Below are 18,895 nucleotides of genomic sequence, written 5' to 3' on the forward strand. Positions count from 1 at the left end.
TAATACTGCCCCCTATGTACAAGAACATAACTACTATAATACTGCACCTATGTACAAGAACATAACTACTATAATACTGCTCCTATGTACAAGAATATAACTACTATAATACTGCTCTCTATGTACAAGACTATAACTACTATAATACTGCCACCCATGTACAAGAATATAACTACTATAATACTTCTCCTATGTACAAGTCTATAACTACTATAATACTGCTCACTATGTACAAGAATAGAACTACTATAATACTGCCCCCTACGTACAAGAATATAGCTACTATAATACTGCCCCCTATGTACAAGACTATAACTACTAAAATACTGCCTCCCATGTACAAGAATATAACTACTATAATACTTCTTCTATGTACAAGTCTATAACTACTATAATACTGCTCACTATGTACAAGAATATAACTACTCTAATACTGCCCCCTATATACAAGAATATAACTACTATAATACTGCCCCCTATGTACAAGAATATAACTACTATAAGAATTCCCCTATGTATAAGTCTATAACCAGTATAATACTGCTCCCTATGTACAGGAATATAACTGCTATAATACTGCTCACTATATACAAGAATATAACTACTATAATACTGCCCCTATATACAAGAATATAACTACTATACTACTGCCTCCTATCTACAAGAATATAACTACTATAATACTGCCCAGTATGTACAAGAATATAACTACTATAATACTGCCCCCTATGTACAAGAATATAACTACTATAATACTGCCCAGTATGTACAAGAATATAACTACTATAATACTGCCCCCTATGTACAAGAATATAACTACTATAATACTGCCTATCTACAAGAATATAACTACTATAATACTGTCCCCTATGTACAAGAATATAACTACTATAATACTGCCTCCTATGTACAAGAATATAACTACTATAATACTGGTCCTATGTACAAGAATATAACTACTATAATACTGCCCCCTACAGATTAAAAATGAATAGTTGACTCCCCTGGGTTGCAGGCTTTTCCCCTGTGAGGTAGGTCTTGTACACTTATCACTGTCTCCCATGTCAGGTTACAGGTAAGGTGTGCGGTGAACACTCTGATGTTTCCGCCTCAGTATTACTGACCGTCCGTGGCTGATCGCTGACTCCTCCATACTGTGCGGCGCCGCAGGAACAGTGGGCACAACGGTGTAACAGGACAGATGGCAGACCTGGATTGGAGCGGCATGTAGTAGATGTTCCCTGCAGTCCTATATAACACCACAGCTAAGAGTTCTCAATATCTCTAAGAGTTTTCTACAGGACAAACTCAGCTCTACTGCATCTGTATGATCAATTACCTCTCAGGGTGTCTCTGAGTGAAGTATCTGCATGTCACCGTTTCTGTCCTAAAACTGCCTTCAAAGCCAAAAATGAACAGATATCTTCCAGCATATAACATGTTAACCCCTTATTACACCACAATCCTATCACGTATCCCAGAACGACAAACAACTTGCAGAAAAGTAGTCCTGGGCTACTACCCCTATCCTCCCTCACAGCTATAGGGGTCCCATTACTTACAGGGAACTGAGACGTGGAGCAAGAGAAGATTTTCTTCATGATGAGTGGAGTAGTCCTGGAAGGCGAGGACTAAGATCTCATCCTTCCCGGAACCGAAACACCGCCGGACAGGGAGCAGAGCACGAGATGTCTCACAGGAGAATGGGAGTCACCGACTGAGAGTCCTCCTCCTCCCGCCACCGAGGGTTAACACCTACAGTGCCACAGTGCACACTACTGTCACTCCGGAACTACAGGGGAGAAATCACTAAGAATTATCCTGTCCCCCAAGTATCAGCCTGTCATTATCCTGTCCCCCAAGTATCAGTGTGTCATTATCCTGTCCCCCAAGTATCAGCGTGTCATTATCCTGTCCCCCAAGTATCAGCCTGTCATTATCCTGTCCCCCAAGTATCAGCCTCTCATTATCCTGTCCCCCAAGTATCAGTGTGTCATTATCCTGTCCCCCAAGTATCAGCGTGTCATTATCCTGTCCCCCAAGTATCAGCGTGTCATTATCCCGTCCCCCAAGTATCTGCGTGTCATTATCCTGTTCCCCAAGTATCAGCCTGTCATTATCCTGTCCCCCAAGTATCAGCCTGTCATTATCCTGCCCCCCCAAGTATCAGTGTGTCATTATCCTGTCCCCCGAAGTATCAGCGTGTCATTATCCTGTCCCCCAAGTATCAGCGTGTCATTATCCTGTCCCCCAAGTGTCAGCGTGTCATTATCCTGTCCCCCAAGTATCAGCGTGTCATTATCCTGTCCCCCAAGTATCAGCGTGTCATTATCCTGTCCCCCAAGTATCAGCGTGTCATTATCCTGTCCCCCAAGTATCAGTGTGTCATTATCCTGTCCCCCAAGTATCAGCGTGTCATTATCCTGTCCCCCAAGTGTCAGCGTGTCATTATCCCGTCCCCCAAGTATCAGCGTGTCATTATCCTGTCCCCCAAGTATCAGCGTGTCATTATCCTGTCCCCCAAGTATCAGTGTGTCATTATCCTGTCCCCCAAGTATCAGTGTGTCATTATCCTGTCCCCCAAGTATCAGCGTGTCATTATCCTGTCCCCCAAGTGTCAGCGTGTCATTATCCTGTCCCCCAAGTATCAGCGTGTCATTATCCTGTCCCCCAAGTATCAGTGTGTCATTATCCTGTCCCTCAAGTATCAGGGTGTCATTATCCCGTCCCCCAAGTATCAGTGTGTCATTATCCAGTCCCCCAAGTATCAGTGTGTCATTATCCTGTCCCCCAAGTATCAGTGTGTCATTATCCTGTCCCCCAAGTATCAGCGTGCCATTATCCTGTCCACCAAGTATCAGCGTGTCATTATCCTGTCCCCCAAGTGTCAGCGTGTCATTATCCTGTCACCCAAGTATCAGGGTGTCATTATCCCGTCCCCCAAGTATCAGCATGTCATTATCCTGTCCCCCAAGTATCAGCGTGTCATTATCCGGTTCCCCAAGTATCAGCCTGTCATTATCCCATCCCCCAAGTATCAGCGTGTCATTATCCTGTCCCCCAAGTATCAGTGTGTCATTATCCTGTCCCCCAAGTATCAGCGTGTCATTATCCTGTCCCCCAAGTATCAGCGTGTCATTATCCTGTCCCCCAAAAATCAGTGTGTCATTATCCTGTCCCCCAAGTATCAGCCTGTCATTATCCTGTCCCCCAAGTGTCAGCATGTCATTATCCTGTCCGCCAAGTATCAGTGTGTCATTATCCTGTCCCCCAAGTATGAACGTGTCATTATCCGGTCCCCCAAGTATCAGCGGGTCATTATCCTGTCCCCCCAAGTATCAGCGTGTCATTATCCCATCCCCCAAGTATTAGGGTGTCATCCTGTTCCCCAATTATCAACGCGTCATTATCCTGTCCCCAAGTATCAGTGTATCATTATCCTGTCCCCAAGTATCAGCGTGTCATTATCCTGTCCCCCAAGTGTCAGCGTGTCATTATCCTGTCCCCCAAGTATCAGCGCGTCATTATCCTGTCCCCAAGTATCAGCTTGTCATTATCCTGTCCCCAAGTATCAGTGTGTCATTATCCTGTCCCCCAAGTATCAGCGTGTCATTATCCTGTCCCCCAAGTATCAGCGTGTCATTATCCTGTCCCCCAAGTATCAGCATGTCATTATTCCGTCCCCCGAGTATCAGCGTGTCATTATCCTGTCCCCCAAGTATCAGCCTGTCATTATCCTGTCCCCCCAAGTATCAGCGTGTCATTATCCCATCCCCCAAGTATTAGGGTGTCATCCTGTCCCCCAATTATCAACGCATCATTATCCTGTCCCCAAGTATCAGCATGTCATTATTCCATCCCCCAAGTATCAGTGTATCATTATCCTGTCCCCAAGTATCAGACTGTCATTATCCTGTCCCCTAAGTATCAGCGTGTCATTATCCTGTCCCCCAAGTATCAGCGTGTCATCATCCTGTCCCCCTAGTATCAGTGTGTCATTATCCTATACCCAAGTATCTGACTGTCATTATCCTGTCCCCCAAGTATCAGTGTATCATTATCCTGTCCCCCTAGTATCAGTGTGTCATTATCCTGTCCCCCAAATGTCACCCTGTCATTATCCTGTCCCCTAAGTATCAGCGTGTCATTATCCTGTCCCCCAAGTATCAGTGTGTCATTATCCTGCCCCCCAAGTATCAGTGTGTCATTATCCTGCCCCCCCAAGTGTAAGCATGTCAATATCCTGTCCCCCAAGTATCAGCCTGTCATTATCCTGTCCCCCAAGTATCAGCGTGTCATTATCCTGTCCCCCAAGTATCAGCGTGTCATTATCCTGTCCCCCAAGTATCAGTGTGTCATTATCCTGTCCCCCAAGTATCAGCGTGTCATTATCCTGTCCCCCAAGTATCAGCGTGTCATTATCCTGTCCCCCAAGTATCAGCGTGTCATTATCCTGTCCCCCAAGTATCAGCGTGTCATTATCCCGTCCCCCAAGTATCAGCGTGTCATTATCCTGTCCCCCAAGTATCAGCGTGTCATTATCCTGTCCCCCAAGTATCAGCGTGTCATTATCCTGTCCCCCAAGTATCAGTGTGTCATTATCCTGCCCCCCCCAAGTGTAAGCATGTCAATATCCTGTCCCCCAAGTATCAGACTGTCATTATTCTGTCCCCTAAGTATCAGCACGTCATTATCCTGTCCCCCAAGTATCTGCGTGTCATTATCCTGTTCCCCAAGTATCAGACTGTCAATATCCTGTCCCCCAAAAGTAAGCGTGTCATTATCCTGTCCAAGTATCAGGGTGTCATTATCCTGTCCCCCAAGTATCAGCGTGTCATTATCCTGTCCCCCAAGTATCAGTGTGTCATTATCCCGTCCCCCAAGTATCAGGGAGTCATTATCCTGTCCCCCAAGTATCAGTGTGTCATTATCCTGTCCCCGAAGTATCAGTGTGTCATTATCCTGCCCCCCCCCCCCAAGTATCAGCCTGTCATTATCCTGTCCCCCAAGTATCAGTGTGTCATTATCCTGTCCCCCAAGTATCAGACTGTCATTATTCTGTCCCCTAAGTATCAGCACGTCATTATCCTGTCCCACAAGTATCAGACTGTCAATATCCTGTCCCCCAAAAGTAAGCGTGTCATTATCCTGTCCAAGTATCAGTGTGTCATTATCCTGTCCCCCAAGTATCAGCGTGTCATTATCCTGTCCCCCAAGTATCAGCGTGTCATTATCCTGTCCCCCAAGTGTCAGCGTGTCATTATCCTGTCCCCCAAGTATCAGCGTGTCATTATCCCGTCCCCCAAGTATCAGTGTGTCATTATCCAGTCCCCCAAGTATCAGCGTGTCATTATCCTGTCCCCCAAGTATCAGTGTGTCATTATCCCGTCCCCCAAGTATCAGGGAGTCATTATCCTGTCCCCCAAGTATCAGTGTGTCATTATCCTGTCCCCGAAGTATCAGTGTGTCATTATCCTGCCCCCCCCCCAAGTATCAGCCTGTCATTATCCTGTCCCCCATGTATCAGTGTGTCATTATCCTGTCCCCCAAGTATCAGACTGTCATTATTCTGTCCCCTAAGTATCAGCACGTCATTATCCTGTCCCACAAGTATCAGACTGTCAATATCCTGTCCCCCAAAAGTAAGCGTGTCATTATCCTGTTCAAGTATCAGTGTGTCATTATCCTGTCCCCCAAGTATCAGCGTGTCATTATCCTGCCCCCCAAGTATCAGTGTGCCATTATCCTGTCCCCCAAGTATCAGCGTGTCATTATCCTGTCCCCCAAGTGTCAGCGTGTCATTATCCTGTCCCCCAAGTATCAGCGTGTCATTATCCCGTCCCCCAAGTATCAGTGTGTCATTATCCAGTCCCCCAAGTATCAGTGTGTCATTATCCTTTCCCCCAAGTATCAGTGTGTCATTATCCTGTCCCCCAAGTATCAGTGTGTCATTATCCAGTCCCCCAAGTATCAGACTGTCATTATCCTGTCCCCCAAGTATCAGCGTGTCATTATCCTGTCCCCCAAGTATCAGCGTGTCATTATCCCGTCCCCCAAGTATCAGTGTGTCATTATCCAGTCCCCCAAGTATCAGTGTGTCATTATCCTTTCCCCCAAGTATCAGCGTGTCATTATCCTGTCCCCCAAGTATCAGCGTGTCATTATCCCGTCCCCCAAGTATCAGTGTGTCATTATCCTGTCCACCAAGTATCAGCCTGTCATTATCCCGTCCCCCAAGTATCAGACTGTCATTATCCTGTCCCCCAAGTATCTGCGTGTCATTATCTTGTTCCCCCTAGGTATCAGTGTTTCATTGTGTAGTGCGGTCATGTGAGTCTGCGCTGCTATCAGAGGGTGTAAAATGAGAGTGACACTGCGGCGAGGAGTGGGCGCTCAGGAATGTGTGTGGAGAGATGCACCAGGGTTTAGTATCTGGGATAATGGGCAATTATGAATTATGAGAGCAGAGTTTATAGAAGATTATATCAGGCAGGAAATCCCACAGGAATCTGCCTCTGAAGTTCTGCTTTAAAGGGTGCATATAGTTTTGCAACAATTTTTTATATTGTTTGAAAATTGAAGTCGCCTTTGAAACAATCTTGATTAAAAAAAGCAAACATTTTTTGTGTGCACAGCTCCATTGCAGATCTATGTGTCTCCAGGGCTGCTGGGATGTCCATCCTTTTTTTTTTTTTTTAGATTTAAGCTATTCTGGGAATGTAGATGATGCGTTTTTAATCTCGCTCTCCGCAGCCTGTGTTTAGCTTTAATCACATGTTCCCAGTGGAACCATATTTAAAGTTGACGCCCTAAAATCATGGTTAGATACCCACATGACCCCCTACCCAGGGCTCGGATTCCCGCATTTATGGGATAGCATGTGGCCGTAGAATACAACCAATCAGGGGAGGCCATAGGGGAAGATATTCTCCAACACACACAGCAGACAATCTCACTGACCTGGCGGATATGACCGAATTCGTACCTTCTGTAGGTTTATTGACAGTTTATAGGAAAATTTTTAAGGGGACCAGGACCCCGACATGTCAGGCATTGTGAAGGGGGAATGTGATGGGATCCCTGCCATTTCCAAGCACGATAAAGAGTGAAGAAGGAAAAGTCCTCCAACAGGTCCTGACTTTGCATTGCACAGGTAATATAATTGTTGTTGCCCCCGGTGATCTTCCTGTAGGATATCCTCATAGCGGCACCTATTGGGGCATCTTTAGGACTGGAGAGGAGATACCCTGCTATATACAACTCATACAACCCAAGCATCCTGGATTAGAAGAGCAGTTCCTCTGGCCAGAGGATGGAGTACGCATCACTTTGTATCTTGTTGGGTGCAGCACAGTTCTTCCCTGGTCTCCTACCCCCGGGTCAAAGGTGGGGGAGATTAGATTGCCAATACTGGGGTACCTTACATGACTCAGGGCATAATCCGCCTGCGTTGCAGCTCATCCGATAAAGTAAGTTACTATTGTCTCGTCTTCCCTCACTTTTGTTTGGCCCCCCCTAAAGCTCCTCAGTATGAGGGCTCCCTAACCAGGAAAGATGGACCAATTTCATGGCGTTTGTATTGGCGTGCTGCACACATTTTTTTTGCATATGTGTGCGTTTTTTAATGTCTGTGTGCCATCCGTGTGATATCCATTTTTTCATATGCACAAAAAAAAATCCCTAGAAGGCCCAATTGATGTTACTTTTTTTTTCTCACCGTTTACTGGCAACATGTGTAGCAAGTGCAGTGCACACGCATGTAACAAGTTCACTGAATGCTTTACGCTTCCATAGACTTTCATCGATATGGACCAAAACAGGACATGCTGCGTTTTTTTATGCGCAACATCAGTTAACATAAAAAACTCACGTCTGAATACACCAGTTTACTTTAACGTGTCCATCCATATTCAGTCCCTTAGGCTGATTTCACACAAGCATACGCGTATTTGCAGAATGAACTAAGCTTTTTTACACGTGCATTTGCATCTATTCTGCTATTCTTTTCTGCGCACAAGGCATGTACTTTTGCGTGCGCCAAACAAAAGGACTGATGTTGCCAGCCATTGAAATGGCTAATTACCCTAATGATGTGCTCATTTTCCAGCACATTTATGCAGTGTTTCATGTATCTCCTAGGGGATTGCGCACACTGATTGACTTCAATGGGGACCTTTGGTGCGCAAATGTGCAGGAAATTGGAGCACACTGCGTTTTTTTGTGCATTTGAAATGCGCATTAAGATTATTCGCATGTGAACCAACCCATGGAAATCAAGGGGTTCTATCCTCAATCCAGTAAATATGGCTGTATAAATGGGCCCGTAGCACTATAGGACAACTGTGGGCCATATGGGACTGGTGGGCAGTGCAGGGGGACAGGCACAGTGTGTGGGGGCACTAAGGGGGCATCACTACTGTGTGGCACAAATGTAGTGGCCCAGAACACCATTCTGGTCCTCTCCATAGATGTTATACATGTTTGTCCTATGTAGATGCACTGTGCAAAGCTTGTCTTGTCATATCTAGTATGTGTGTTGCACAGCTGCGACGCTTAAGAGGCTAACAGTAATAAAATCATTGCCTGCATGTAAATGTATTAGTTTGTCATGTCATGTGGTATGCGTGAAGGTATAAATAGGAGTTCTTGAGAGCGGGAAGAGAGTTAAGAGTCCATCTTTTGGAGAGAGTGTACTAACACAGAGCCACATGGAAGCACCTTCGGCTTCCATGTTGGGGGAGATGGAGGAAAAGGAGAGATATTACGTAGCGATTGGAGTCTGGATGTGAGTGGAGTGAGTCCTAAAAACCATAAGAGAGAGAGCCATTCCAAATAGTTCTGTATAAAGGAACGTACCGTTCAGATACCAATTCACACTACTCGGTTTTCCTGTGTGGCCGTCCAGAGTCAGGATCACTGCACAGAGGTACACTACATACCTACTCGCCAGCCGTGCAGGGTGTTACTGCTAAAGCTTTTAAGTAAATCATTTTCTGCTGGAATAAGGGTGACTACCCACTACAGTTCTTTTTCACTGCGAAATTCGCAGCGTATTTTTTTCTGCAGGGGTCTATGGGACTTGTAGTGTTAAAATCGCGATTTTGCGGTAAATTGAGATTTTGTGCGATCGTGATTTTAACATTACAAGTCCCATAGACCCCTGCAGAAAAAAAAAACGCTGCAAATTTTCGCAGTGAAAAAAACTAGTGGGTAGTTACCTAAACTGTGGAGTGACACCTACCCCCCTTTCTCCTCTGGAGTGCTCCCAGTCCAGGAGCGATGCCCTACAGATAACGTAGACTGTTCGACCGATTTCATCCTGTGTATCCTCCCTGACCTCTGAGCTCTAATCTACTTGCACTTAGGAGAATTGTACCTGCCCTACTGCAAATGTTTGTTAAAAATATATATTTCTTAAGTTATACCGGGCCCTAACCGTTCCTGGGGACATGAGGTATGATACACAAGTCTCTGTGTTATTTTTCCCCCGCGTAGCATACCGGTGTGGGTACGGTGGCGTCACGAGTGATAAGTACTACTTCTCCCCTCATTGCGTTTATTGGCGTTCTCTATCTTAGGGGTGTCAAAGCTGGCCTGCAATCCTGCTCTGGCCTCGGCTACGTGTCATCCCTCTGGGACCAGAGCCTGGTAAGTGCCGCCATGACAAGCCAACACTTATCCCTCCCAGGTCTTCACAGTAGTCAAGTGTCTGAGGTCATCCCTCTGGGGTGTTGCACAAACAGGGCACTAATTAAAGTGTGCGGTTCATAAAAAGGACTGGAAATACTTGTCAACTGGACAATTCTATGAACTATGCCCCAAAGAGGATGGTTTTGGGGTTCATTTGTGGGTTTTTTTTTTGTTTTTTTTTCCCCAGGTGTCCTGGATTAAATGATCCAAATATTAAAGGGGTTGTCCCGCGCCGAAACTGTTTTTTTTTTTTTTTCAACAGCCCCCCCCCCGTTCGGCGCGAGACAACCCCGATGCAGGGGTTAAACAAGAACACCGGACAGTGCTTACCTGAATCCCCGCGCTCCGGTGACTTCTTACTTACCTGCTGAAGATGGCCGCCGGGATCTTCTCCCTCGGTGGACCGCAGGGCTTCTGTGCGGTCCATTGCCGATTCCAGCCTCCTGATTGGCTGGAATCGGCACGTGACGGGGCGGAGCTACACGGAGCCGCTCTCCGGCACGAGCGGCCCCATTGAGAAAAGAAGAAGACCCGGACTGCGCAAGCGCGTCTAATCTGGCGATTAGACGCTGAAAATTAGACGGCTCCATGGAAACGAGGACGCTAGCAACGGAACAGGTAAGTGAATAACTTCTTATAACTTCTGTATGGCTCATAATTAATGCACAATGTACATTACAAAGTGCATTAATATGGCCATACAGAAGTGTATAGACCCACTTTGTTTCGCGGGACAACCCCTTTAAATACTGGTAAATTTGAAACTGGGCAGGATTAGGCAGTACGGCTTAATGTAAAGAAGTTGCCGCAGCCTGTATGCGCTCCATCAGTTCTCCCTTTTCAGTTTTTAAGTTGGATGACTCCCTATAGAGCAAAACCCAATGCAGCCAGGGGCAGCGCATAAAGGGTTAAGTCAGGCCTGCCAGGTGAGGTGGCCCCATGTCACTGACTACATGACGCTCCCTGCCGCAGACAGGACCAGGCGTGCCCGGCAGGTGATGATGGTTCACTCTTTATTACCTTGATAAAGCACAGAGACCCAGAAACAAAACAGCCGTCACAGGGTGTCAGCGAGTGAAACTGGAGCGCACAGGTCGGGGCACGCACGGGGCGGGCGAAACGTCTGCAACCAGCCCAAAATACTCAACGCAGATCTCCGCGCGAAGACAAAGCCACTAATATACGGATTACCGCGTGCAAGTCCAACAGATGGAGAAACTATAAAGACACTAGCCCGGGTACCTGATGCAGAAAGCGGGCAACGCAAAACAGGACATTTTAAGTAAAAAAAGATGATATTGGACATGCTGCGGTTTGTTTGCCGCGTGAGATTTCGCGTGGCCAAACCGCGGTTGTCTGCATAGGATTGTGTTTGTTAACGCAATCCTATGCAGGCTTCCAGCGGCGGAAATTCCGCGGGAAATCCCACCGCGGAATTTCCGCTCATGTGCAGGCGCCCTAACTCTTGAAATCGTCGCGTACAACTGACCGTGCGAAAAGCAGGTCTCCTCCAGGTTATTTCCCACCACCTTCAAGCTTTGGTCCTGTGCTTTGTTGACAGACATGTAAAATGCCAAACAAAACGGGAACGGAAGATGCTTGAAATCAAATGACATATCTGACGGAATCATTGGCATTCTGGGAACTAACTCCCCTTTTGTGCATCCGGTCAAAATGGTGGCTTCTATAACACAAGCAGCATGCTTTTAACACACAACCTTGTTCTGGTCCGATTTGAGTAAAATTTGGCATTTTTTGTTGCCAATAGCAACCAATCAGAGCTCAGCTTTCATTTGTTATTGTGCTGAGGTAAAATTAAAGCTGCGCTGTGATTGGTTGCTATAGGTAACAGCTTTTATTCCTCTTAGTGCTGAGATAAAACGAAAGCTTCATTGTGATTGGTTGCTATGGGCACCAAAAACTGTTTTTTACTGTTTGTTGATTTCCTGTTTTGATAAATGAGGGCCGGCGTTCATAAGTTTGCTACATGTATTCCTGTCTGGGGACAGATCATTATCCACATGGACATTCCCAAGGCGGAATTAGGAAGGACAAAATGGCCAAATGATTGGTGGTCTTCACTAGGGTTAGACAAGGGGCTATAAAGCAGTCCTGAAACACAAATTGTCAGCGCTCAGTCTGACTCTTCTACATTGCTGAGGTAAAATTAAAGCTGTGCTGTGGTTGGTTGCTATGGACAACAGCTTTTAATCCTCTTAGTGCTGAGGTAAAATGAAAGCTGCTCTGTGTTTGGTTGCTATGGGCAACAGTTTTCAATCTTCGGTTGCTCTATGTATTCCTGTCTGGGGACAGATCATTTCCTGAATCACAAATTGTCAACGCTCATTATGACTCTTCTAGTAGGAATTGCTTGTTGGAAATAACCAGGAATACTAAATTGAGTCTGTAGAATCCATTGGTGAAAGCAAATTTTGGGGGTTGCTACATTAAAATTATAGGAAAGGCAAACAAATGCAAATACGGTTGCCAAGATAAAACTTCTGAATTTTTTTAGCCTATAACAAGAGCGCAAAATGTCATGTCAATCGGTCGTACAGTTTGTGTGTGATGCTCCAACAAACAGACAGACATTGACAAATATATAGAAGAAGATAAGAGCATGAAGGGTTAAAGCGCAAATGTTCAGGATGCAGAGGTGCAAAAAACCCGCAGCAGAATCCTTTATGACTGAGTGTGAGATACTCTGCAGAGAATGATATATAAGGCTAACTTCACACGGGAGCGTGCGATATCGAGCCGTGAAACTCTGCCCAATGTCGCGTTCGCAAACATGTGGTTTTCCTGCGGATGCGAGGGAAATTTAAATCAAAACCGCCATGCATCACTTCGGGGACGTGACAGCCGAGGTGGTGGATTGCGGAGTGTTTCCCATTGTTTACAATGGAAGGCATTGCACTTACACCATTGCATTGAAAACAATGGGCGATGCGAGGGTCCAACGCCAGGATGCACCCCATTCAAAAGAATTCATATTCGTGTAAGATTTGTGCGTCTCGCAACGTGTGAAGCTGGCCTAAATGGGCGATGTTCTGCAGATCTCTAGAGGTCAGTTGTGTAATAATCTGTAGGATATATCACTATGTATCAGCAGGTAGAGAGGACAGAGCAATGTTCTGCAGATCTCTAGAGGTCAGTGGTGTAATAATCTGCAGGATATATCACTATGTATCAGGAGGTAGAGAGAACAGAGCGATTTTCCTGCATATCTCTAGAGGTCAGTGGTGTAATAATCTGCAGGCTATATCACTATGTATCAGGAGGTAGAGAGGACAGAGCGATGTTCTGCAGATCTCTAGAGGTCAGGGGTGTAATAATCTGCAGGATATATCACTATGTATCAGGAGGTAGAGAGCACAGAGTGATGTTCTGCAGATCTCTAGAGGTCAGTGGTGTAATAATCTGCAGGATATATCACTATGTATCAGCAGGTAGAGAGGACAGAGCGATGTTCTGCAGATCTCTAGAGAGGTCAGTGGTGTAATAATCTGCAGGATATATCACTATGTATCAGGAGGTAGAGAGAACAGAGCGATTTTCCTGCAGATCTCTAGAGAAGTCAGTGGTGTAATAATCTACAGGATATATCACTATGTATCAGGAGGTAGAGAGGACAGAGTGATGTTCTGCAGATCTCTAGAGAGGGCAGTGGTGTAATAATCTGCAGGCTCTATCACTATGTATCAGGAGGTAGAGAGGACAGAGCGATGTTCTGTAGATCTCTAGAGGTCAGTGGTGTAATAATCTGCAGGCTCTATCACTATGTATCAGGAGGTAGAGAGGACAGCGCGATGTTCTGCAGATCTCTAGAGAGGTTAGTGGTGTAATAATCTGCAGCACATAACCAGTTTACTGCACAGCATTAGTGTTGTGGCCACTTTAATTCCTCGTCGTTTGCTATCTCGGGTCGGGACGTGTTTATTTTGGTGGCAGCTGAGGGGTTAAACACACAGCAGCATCCGGCCGCGCTGCTTCCCACAGAACGTCTCATGCAAATAATGGATGTAATCAGCAGTTTATGGCGGCCGCCACATTTACTGGCGTTAAGAACAGTCAGCTGTGTGTCCGTGTTCACAGCGCTGGGTGACCCAGAAACACGCAGCGCAGGGGCAGAGGCCTCGGGGCCATCCCACAGAACACTCAGTAGACGAGTCCAATATTAAAATATATACGTAATAAATGCCAATTAAACCGTAATGACCAACGCCACAAATCGTAAGACACGCAATAAAATGTACTATTTCAGATGTACAGGTTATGAACAGGCGCAGACAATTGGCCTCACCACAGATGCTATACAAGACAAACGTGGCTAATTTCATATCAAGCCGGCGCCTCTACGTTCTGCATAGGTGTCAGTCTTAACTGTAGTTCTGGCATTCTATTTATGAAGTAGGAGGAAGTGGATGAACAGCGCTCTGGGTTCTGTCCAGGGAAGAGAGTGATCCTGATAACAGATGACTGATGAGCAGAAATTTCCCCGACAGCAGCGTATCTCTACAATGGGGTACCCTTTATGATGTATATACCCTATATACCTCAATAGGACCTACGGACAGGGACCGTCTAAGGCTGCCTGTACACAGGCGGGTTTTCATTGTGTTCCCCGCGGCAATAATCCGGCCGCGGCGAACACAGTGAAAGCTCTCCATAGCGTTTCCTATGAGAGCCCTTCTCTCCTGTCCATGAGCGGAGAATCATTGCAATTCTCCGCTCGCGGCTGGCAAATCGCAGCATGCTGCGATTCTCCGCAGTCAGTCTATCTGTCAGATCCGTCTGCCGGCTCCTGCTCCCGCGGGCGGTATCCGTGGACAGGCAGTCTACAGACGGTTTCCAGGGTAGCTCTCACGGCTCTAGATGGTATAACAGCACAGTGATGGCACTGCACACAGCCCTGCGCTCCGTTACCTCATTTCACTTCCTTGGCAGATGATCCTGTTTAATTTACTGTATGGCGGTTTTGTGAGTGTTTAGTCTTGTAGGATCCCTGTCTGCTCCTCCTACTGAGGTGTCAATTATAGTCACCTCTACGATAATGCAAAAACATGGCATCACCAACCTCAGGTAACACTGCAGATGGTAGTGCCCATATAAACACTACTGTGGGTGCACAATTATATGCAGAATATACCCAGTTTATACCAGCATGCTCCATATCACTATATACAGGATGTATAACTTATACCAGCTGTACATATATAATTATATACAAGAGATACCCAGGTTACACCAGCATGCTCCATATCACTATATGCAAGGGGATGTATAAATTATACCAGCTGTACATATATAATTATATACAGGAGATAGCCAGGTATACCAGTATGCTCCATATCACTATATACCAGAGATGTATAACATACCAGCTGTACATATATAATTATATACCGGAGATACCCAGGTTATACCACCATGGTCCATATCACTATATACAGGTGGATGTATAACTTATACCAGCTGTGTATGTGTATATATATATATATACATACATAAGATACCCAGGTTATGCCATCATGCTCCATATCACTATATTCAGGAGTTGTATAACTTAAGACCCATTTAGACAGGACGAAACAATGCCCAACACTCGTCCCCGCATCTCCTTGTATCGCTTGCTCGCTTATAGAGCGGCCAGCAGGGGGGCAGGGAAGCTGCAGGAGGTTTCTCTCCCGCTCTCCCCTGCTCCTCTTCATTGACTTAACATAGTGGCTGTTCAGTACTGAACGGCTGCTTTTTACACTGAGCGATCATCATGCAGCATAAACGATGGACAATGAGCTGATCGCTGATCGTTCAGTGTAAATAGCAGCCGTTCAGGACTGAACGGCCGCTATGTTAAGTCAATGGAGAGAGGCAGTGGGGGCACGAGGAGAGAACTCTCCCCCAGCCGCCCTGCTGATAGCTAACGATACTAGCTCCCATGCAGGAGCATGAGAGCGAGTATGTGCAGGGACGAGTGTCGGGCTTCGTTTGCCTGACATTCGTCCTGTCTAAATGGGCTTTATACCAGTGAGTGATGGCAGCAGCGCCTAAGGGACCAGCAAGAGGGCCGGGGCAGGGAGACCGCCCACAGCCAATCACAAGCTGGGGGCGTCACCTATTGTCAAGACTGCTGTATTATGTCTCCACCCCGAACTTCCAGTGGCGACATAATACACCAGTTCCTACCAGCTGTACATATATAATTATATACAGGAGATACTCAGGTTATACCAGCAGGACGAGTGCATATATATAAGCAACAGGAGTGTGTATATATATATATATATATATATATATATATATATATATATATATATATACACACATACAGTTATGTTGCTTATTAAAGGGGTTGTCCCGCGAAACAAAGTGGGGGTATACACTTCTGTATGGCCATATTAATGCACTTTGTAATATACATCGTGCATTAAATATGAGCCAAGCAGAAGTTATTCACTTACCTGTTCCGTTGCTAGCGTCCTCGTCTCCATGGTGCCGTCTAATTTTCAGCGTCTAATCGCCGGATTAGACGCGCTTGCGCAGTCCGGTCTTCTTCTTTTCTGAATGGGGCCGCTCGTGCCGGAGAGCAGCTCCTCGTAGCTCCGCCCCGTCACGTGCCGATTCCAGCCAATCAGGAGGCTGGAATCGGCAATGGACCGCACAGAAGACCTGCGGTCCACCGAGGGTGAAGATCCCGGCGGCCATCTTCACAAGGTAAGTCAGAAGTCGCCGGAGCACGGGGATTCGGGTAAGTACTGGACGGTTTGTTTTTTTTATGCCTGCATCGGGTTTGTCTCGCGCCGAACGGGGGGGCTATTGAAAAAAAAAAAAACCCGTTTCGGCGCGGGACAACCCCTTTAAGTCTCCAACAGCACAACAAATCAGCTATTCAGTAAGGGCGATAATCCAGCCACAGGGAAAGCGCAGCCCCACTGTCCACGAGTAGAGAATCATTGCTATTCTCCGCTCGCGGCTGGCAATTCACAGCATGCTACAAATTGCCGCGATTCTCCGCAATAGGCTCACGGCGGAGATTCGTCTGCCGGCTTCTGCTCCCGGGCGGCGGCTCCCGCAGAGGAGATTCGACGCGGGATTTCGCAACCCCGTGGACAGGCAGCCTAACTCGACCCTCCGATGATATTTGTGATAACCTGCAAGCTAAACTGTGAGATGTCTGAAATACGAACATCTCAGCCTATTGCCCTCCCTGTAGTGGCTCTGGATTGAATATTATGTAATCCTTTACCCTTCCTTTATTGTTCATGCTAATGTCCCTTTAATAAATCTTATATCTGACTATAAACGGTCCTAATAAATGGGCTGGGTACAATTATGGTGGAGTCATGTGGGGTCATTCGTGTGCAGACAGGCTGAGATAAGAATCCTATTTTCTGCAAATTCCTCTAGAGGGCTCCTGACAGAGATCATTAGATAAAGGGAATACTACAATACTGCTACTTATCACACCCTTACAGCAAGAACTCCCAGCTGGTAATGAAGCATAAGAATGCTGGGACTTTTAATGCTATGTGTAAAGGTCAGCTCTGGAGCATAATACAGGATGTAACTCAGGAGCAGTGCAGGATAAGTAATGTATGTACACAGTGACTTCACCAGCAGAATAGTGAGTGCAGCTCTGGAGTAGGTAGTGTCTTGGAGAGCTTTGCAGGAACCAAGGTGTGGTCAGGAGTCCCAGGTGAAGATCGAGCTGGGATCCCAGGAAGAGTGCACTTTCTCGGGTGTGTGTTTGAAATGGAGTCCCGCACCTCCTTCCTCCGATCTCGGTCGGAGGGAGGACAGTGATGGTTGCGGCATCAGCGACAGCGACATCTTCACTACAGGTGCCAGAGAAGCAAGCAATGTCAGCAGCAAAGTGGAGGCTAGGAGCTACTAGCAATATGGGGATGAGAGCGGGTTCTGCTTGTGGCTGTGATGATGCAGCCCAGGTTGTCAGCGTGGCCACGATGGAAGTTGCAGGAGGCGAGGTTGTGACCCGCAGTCAGGAAAGATTAAAGGTGAGCCACCGACAGCGACAAAACTGTCCAAATGGAGTGATAGACCGGAGGAAGAATCTGTAATAGACCTGGCTTCCCGATTGGCAAAGCATATGCAGGATTATGAGACTGCAGGGAAGATTATTGTCCTGCAGAAGGGAAAACTGTGATTTGCTAGGATGATAAAAGAGCAGGAGTCGTCCAAGGAGAATAAAGCAGTAGCTAGGGGGGCAATAAGAGACTGCAGAGACTGCATTACCATGTGGCGGGAAGTGAGAGAGAAGATCTTGGAAGATAGCAACCCCTTTAAGGAGAAACTGATTAATGATGATCGGTTTGCAAAAATGGCGGCAGGGCGCAGTGACCACACGCAAACTCATTCATCAGGTGATGGTGAGAGCTCGGATGAGGAGGAGTATGAGGATGTGCAGGAGAGTTTGGAGGAGCAGCCTGTGTGCTCTTGTGAGCAATCACTAACCCAGAGCAGAACCACAAGTGCAAGAAGTCTCCAGCCTGAGGAGGTAGAACTGCCACCAACATCAGAGGAGTCTGAGACGGAAGGGAAAGGGAAGGAAAACAGGAGTGCTACAGGTGCAAAAGACCCCACAGCTGGAAGCCTTTTCTGATATGGGAGGCTTTGTGTTTGGCACTGATTTGCCAGAAAAGAATTCGGTGGTCCGCAAAAGGCAGAAAAAGAAACAAGAGAAACTGCAGGAGAGGCTGGTGATTGTGTTGGTCCCTTAGAGCGCTGGTCCAGCTGAAAAGTCGGATCAGGGCTCTGACCCCAAGAACCCCCGTAACTCAGGCTCTGAGGCAGGCCGGGAGCGGGGGGCTGGAAAGAAAAGGGCTGAGTTGGTCAGTCCCCCTGTCTCTGTGTTGGTTGGCAATGGGGACAGAGAGGTCAGGAAGAAGGGCGCAGGAAAAGCCAGTACAGCTGGAGGTGACCGAGGTGATGGCAAGGAAAGTGGCAGCAGTGCAACAAGCAACAGTGCAAGCGGGGTCTGTGATGCGGAGGAGGCTGCTGGCCAAGTAGGATCCTGGGCTTCCAGTGATGCGGAGGCCAAAAAGAAAAAAAGGGAGAAACAAGGATAAGAATAAAAACAAAACTGATGAGGTGTTACCAGCTACTCCTGGAAAGGCCAAAACCCAAAGTCCAGATCCAGCTAAAGGAGTGAATGTTGGAGAGGATGCTGGTTGTGCCTCTGATGCTG

At 46.7% G+C, this 18,895-nt stretch overlaps 1 protein-coding gene across 3 annotated transcripts in view; it reads right to left on the bottom strand.

The window, feature by feature from the left end:
* The window catches only part of ANKRD35 (ankyrin repeat domain 35), a 71,763-nt gene that overhangs the window by 41,393 nt on the left and 11,475 nt on the right, over nt 1-18,895 (bottom strand). The window contains exon 1 of one of the 3 annotated variants that reach the window (XM_066608724.1): nt 1,563-1,704. The exons of the other annotated variants lie outside the window; for them this stretch is intronic. Within the exon in view, the coding sequence (XP_066464821.1) occupies nt 1,563-1,601 (39 nt within the window). The 5' untranslated portion in view covers nt 1,602-1,704. Of the gene's footprint in view, nt 1-1,562; nt 1,705-18,895 lie in introns of those variants that run through there. 3 annotated transcript variants of the gene reach the window in all.

This window comes from Eleutherodactylus coqui, chromosome 6, assembly GCF_035609145.1.
Source record: "Eleutherodactylus coqui strain aEleCoq1 chromosome 6, aEleCoq1.hap1, whole genome shotgun sequence".
NCBI lineage: Eukaryota > Metazoa > Chordata > Amphibia > Anura > Eleutherodactylidae > Eleutherodactylus > Eleutherodactylus coqui.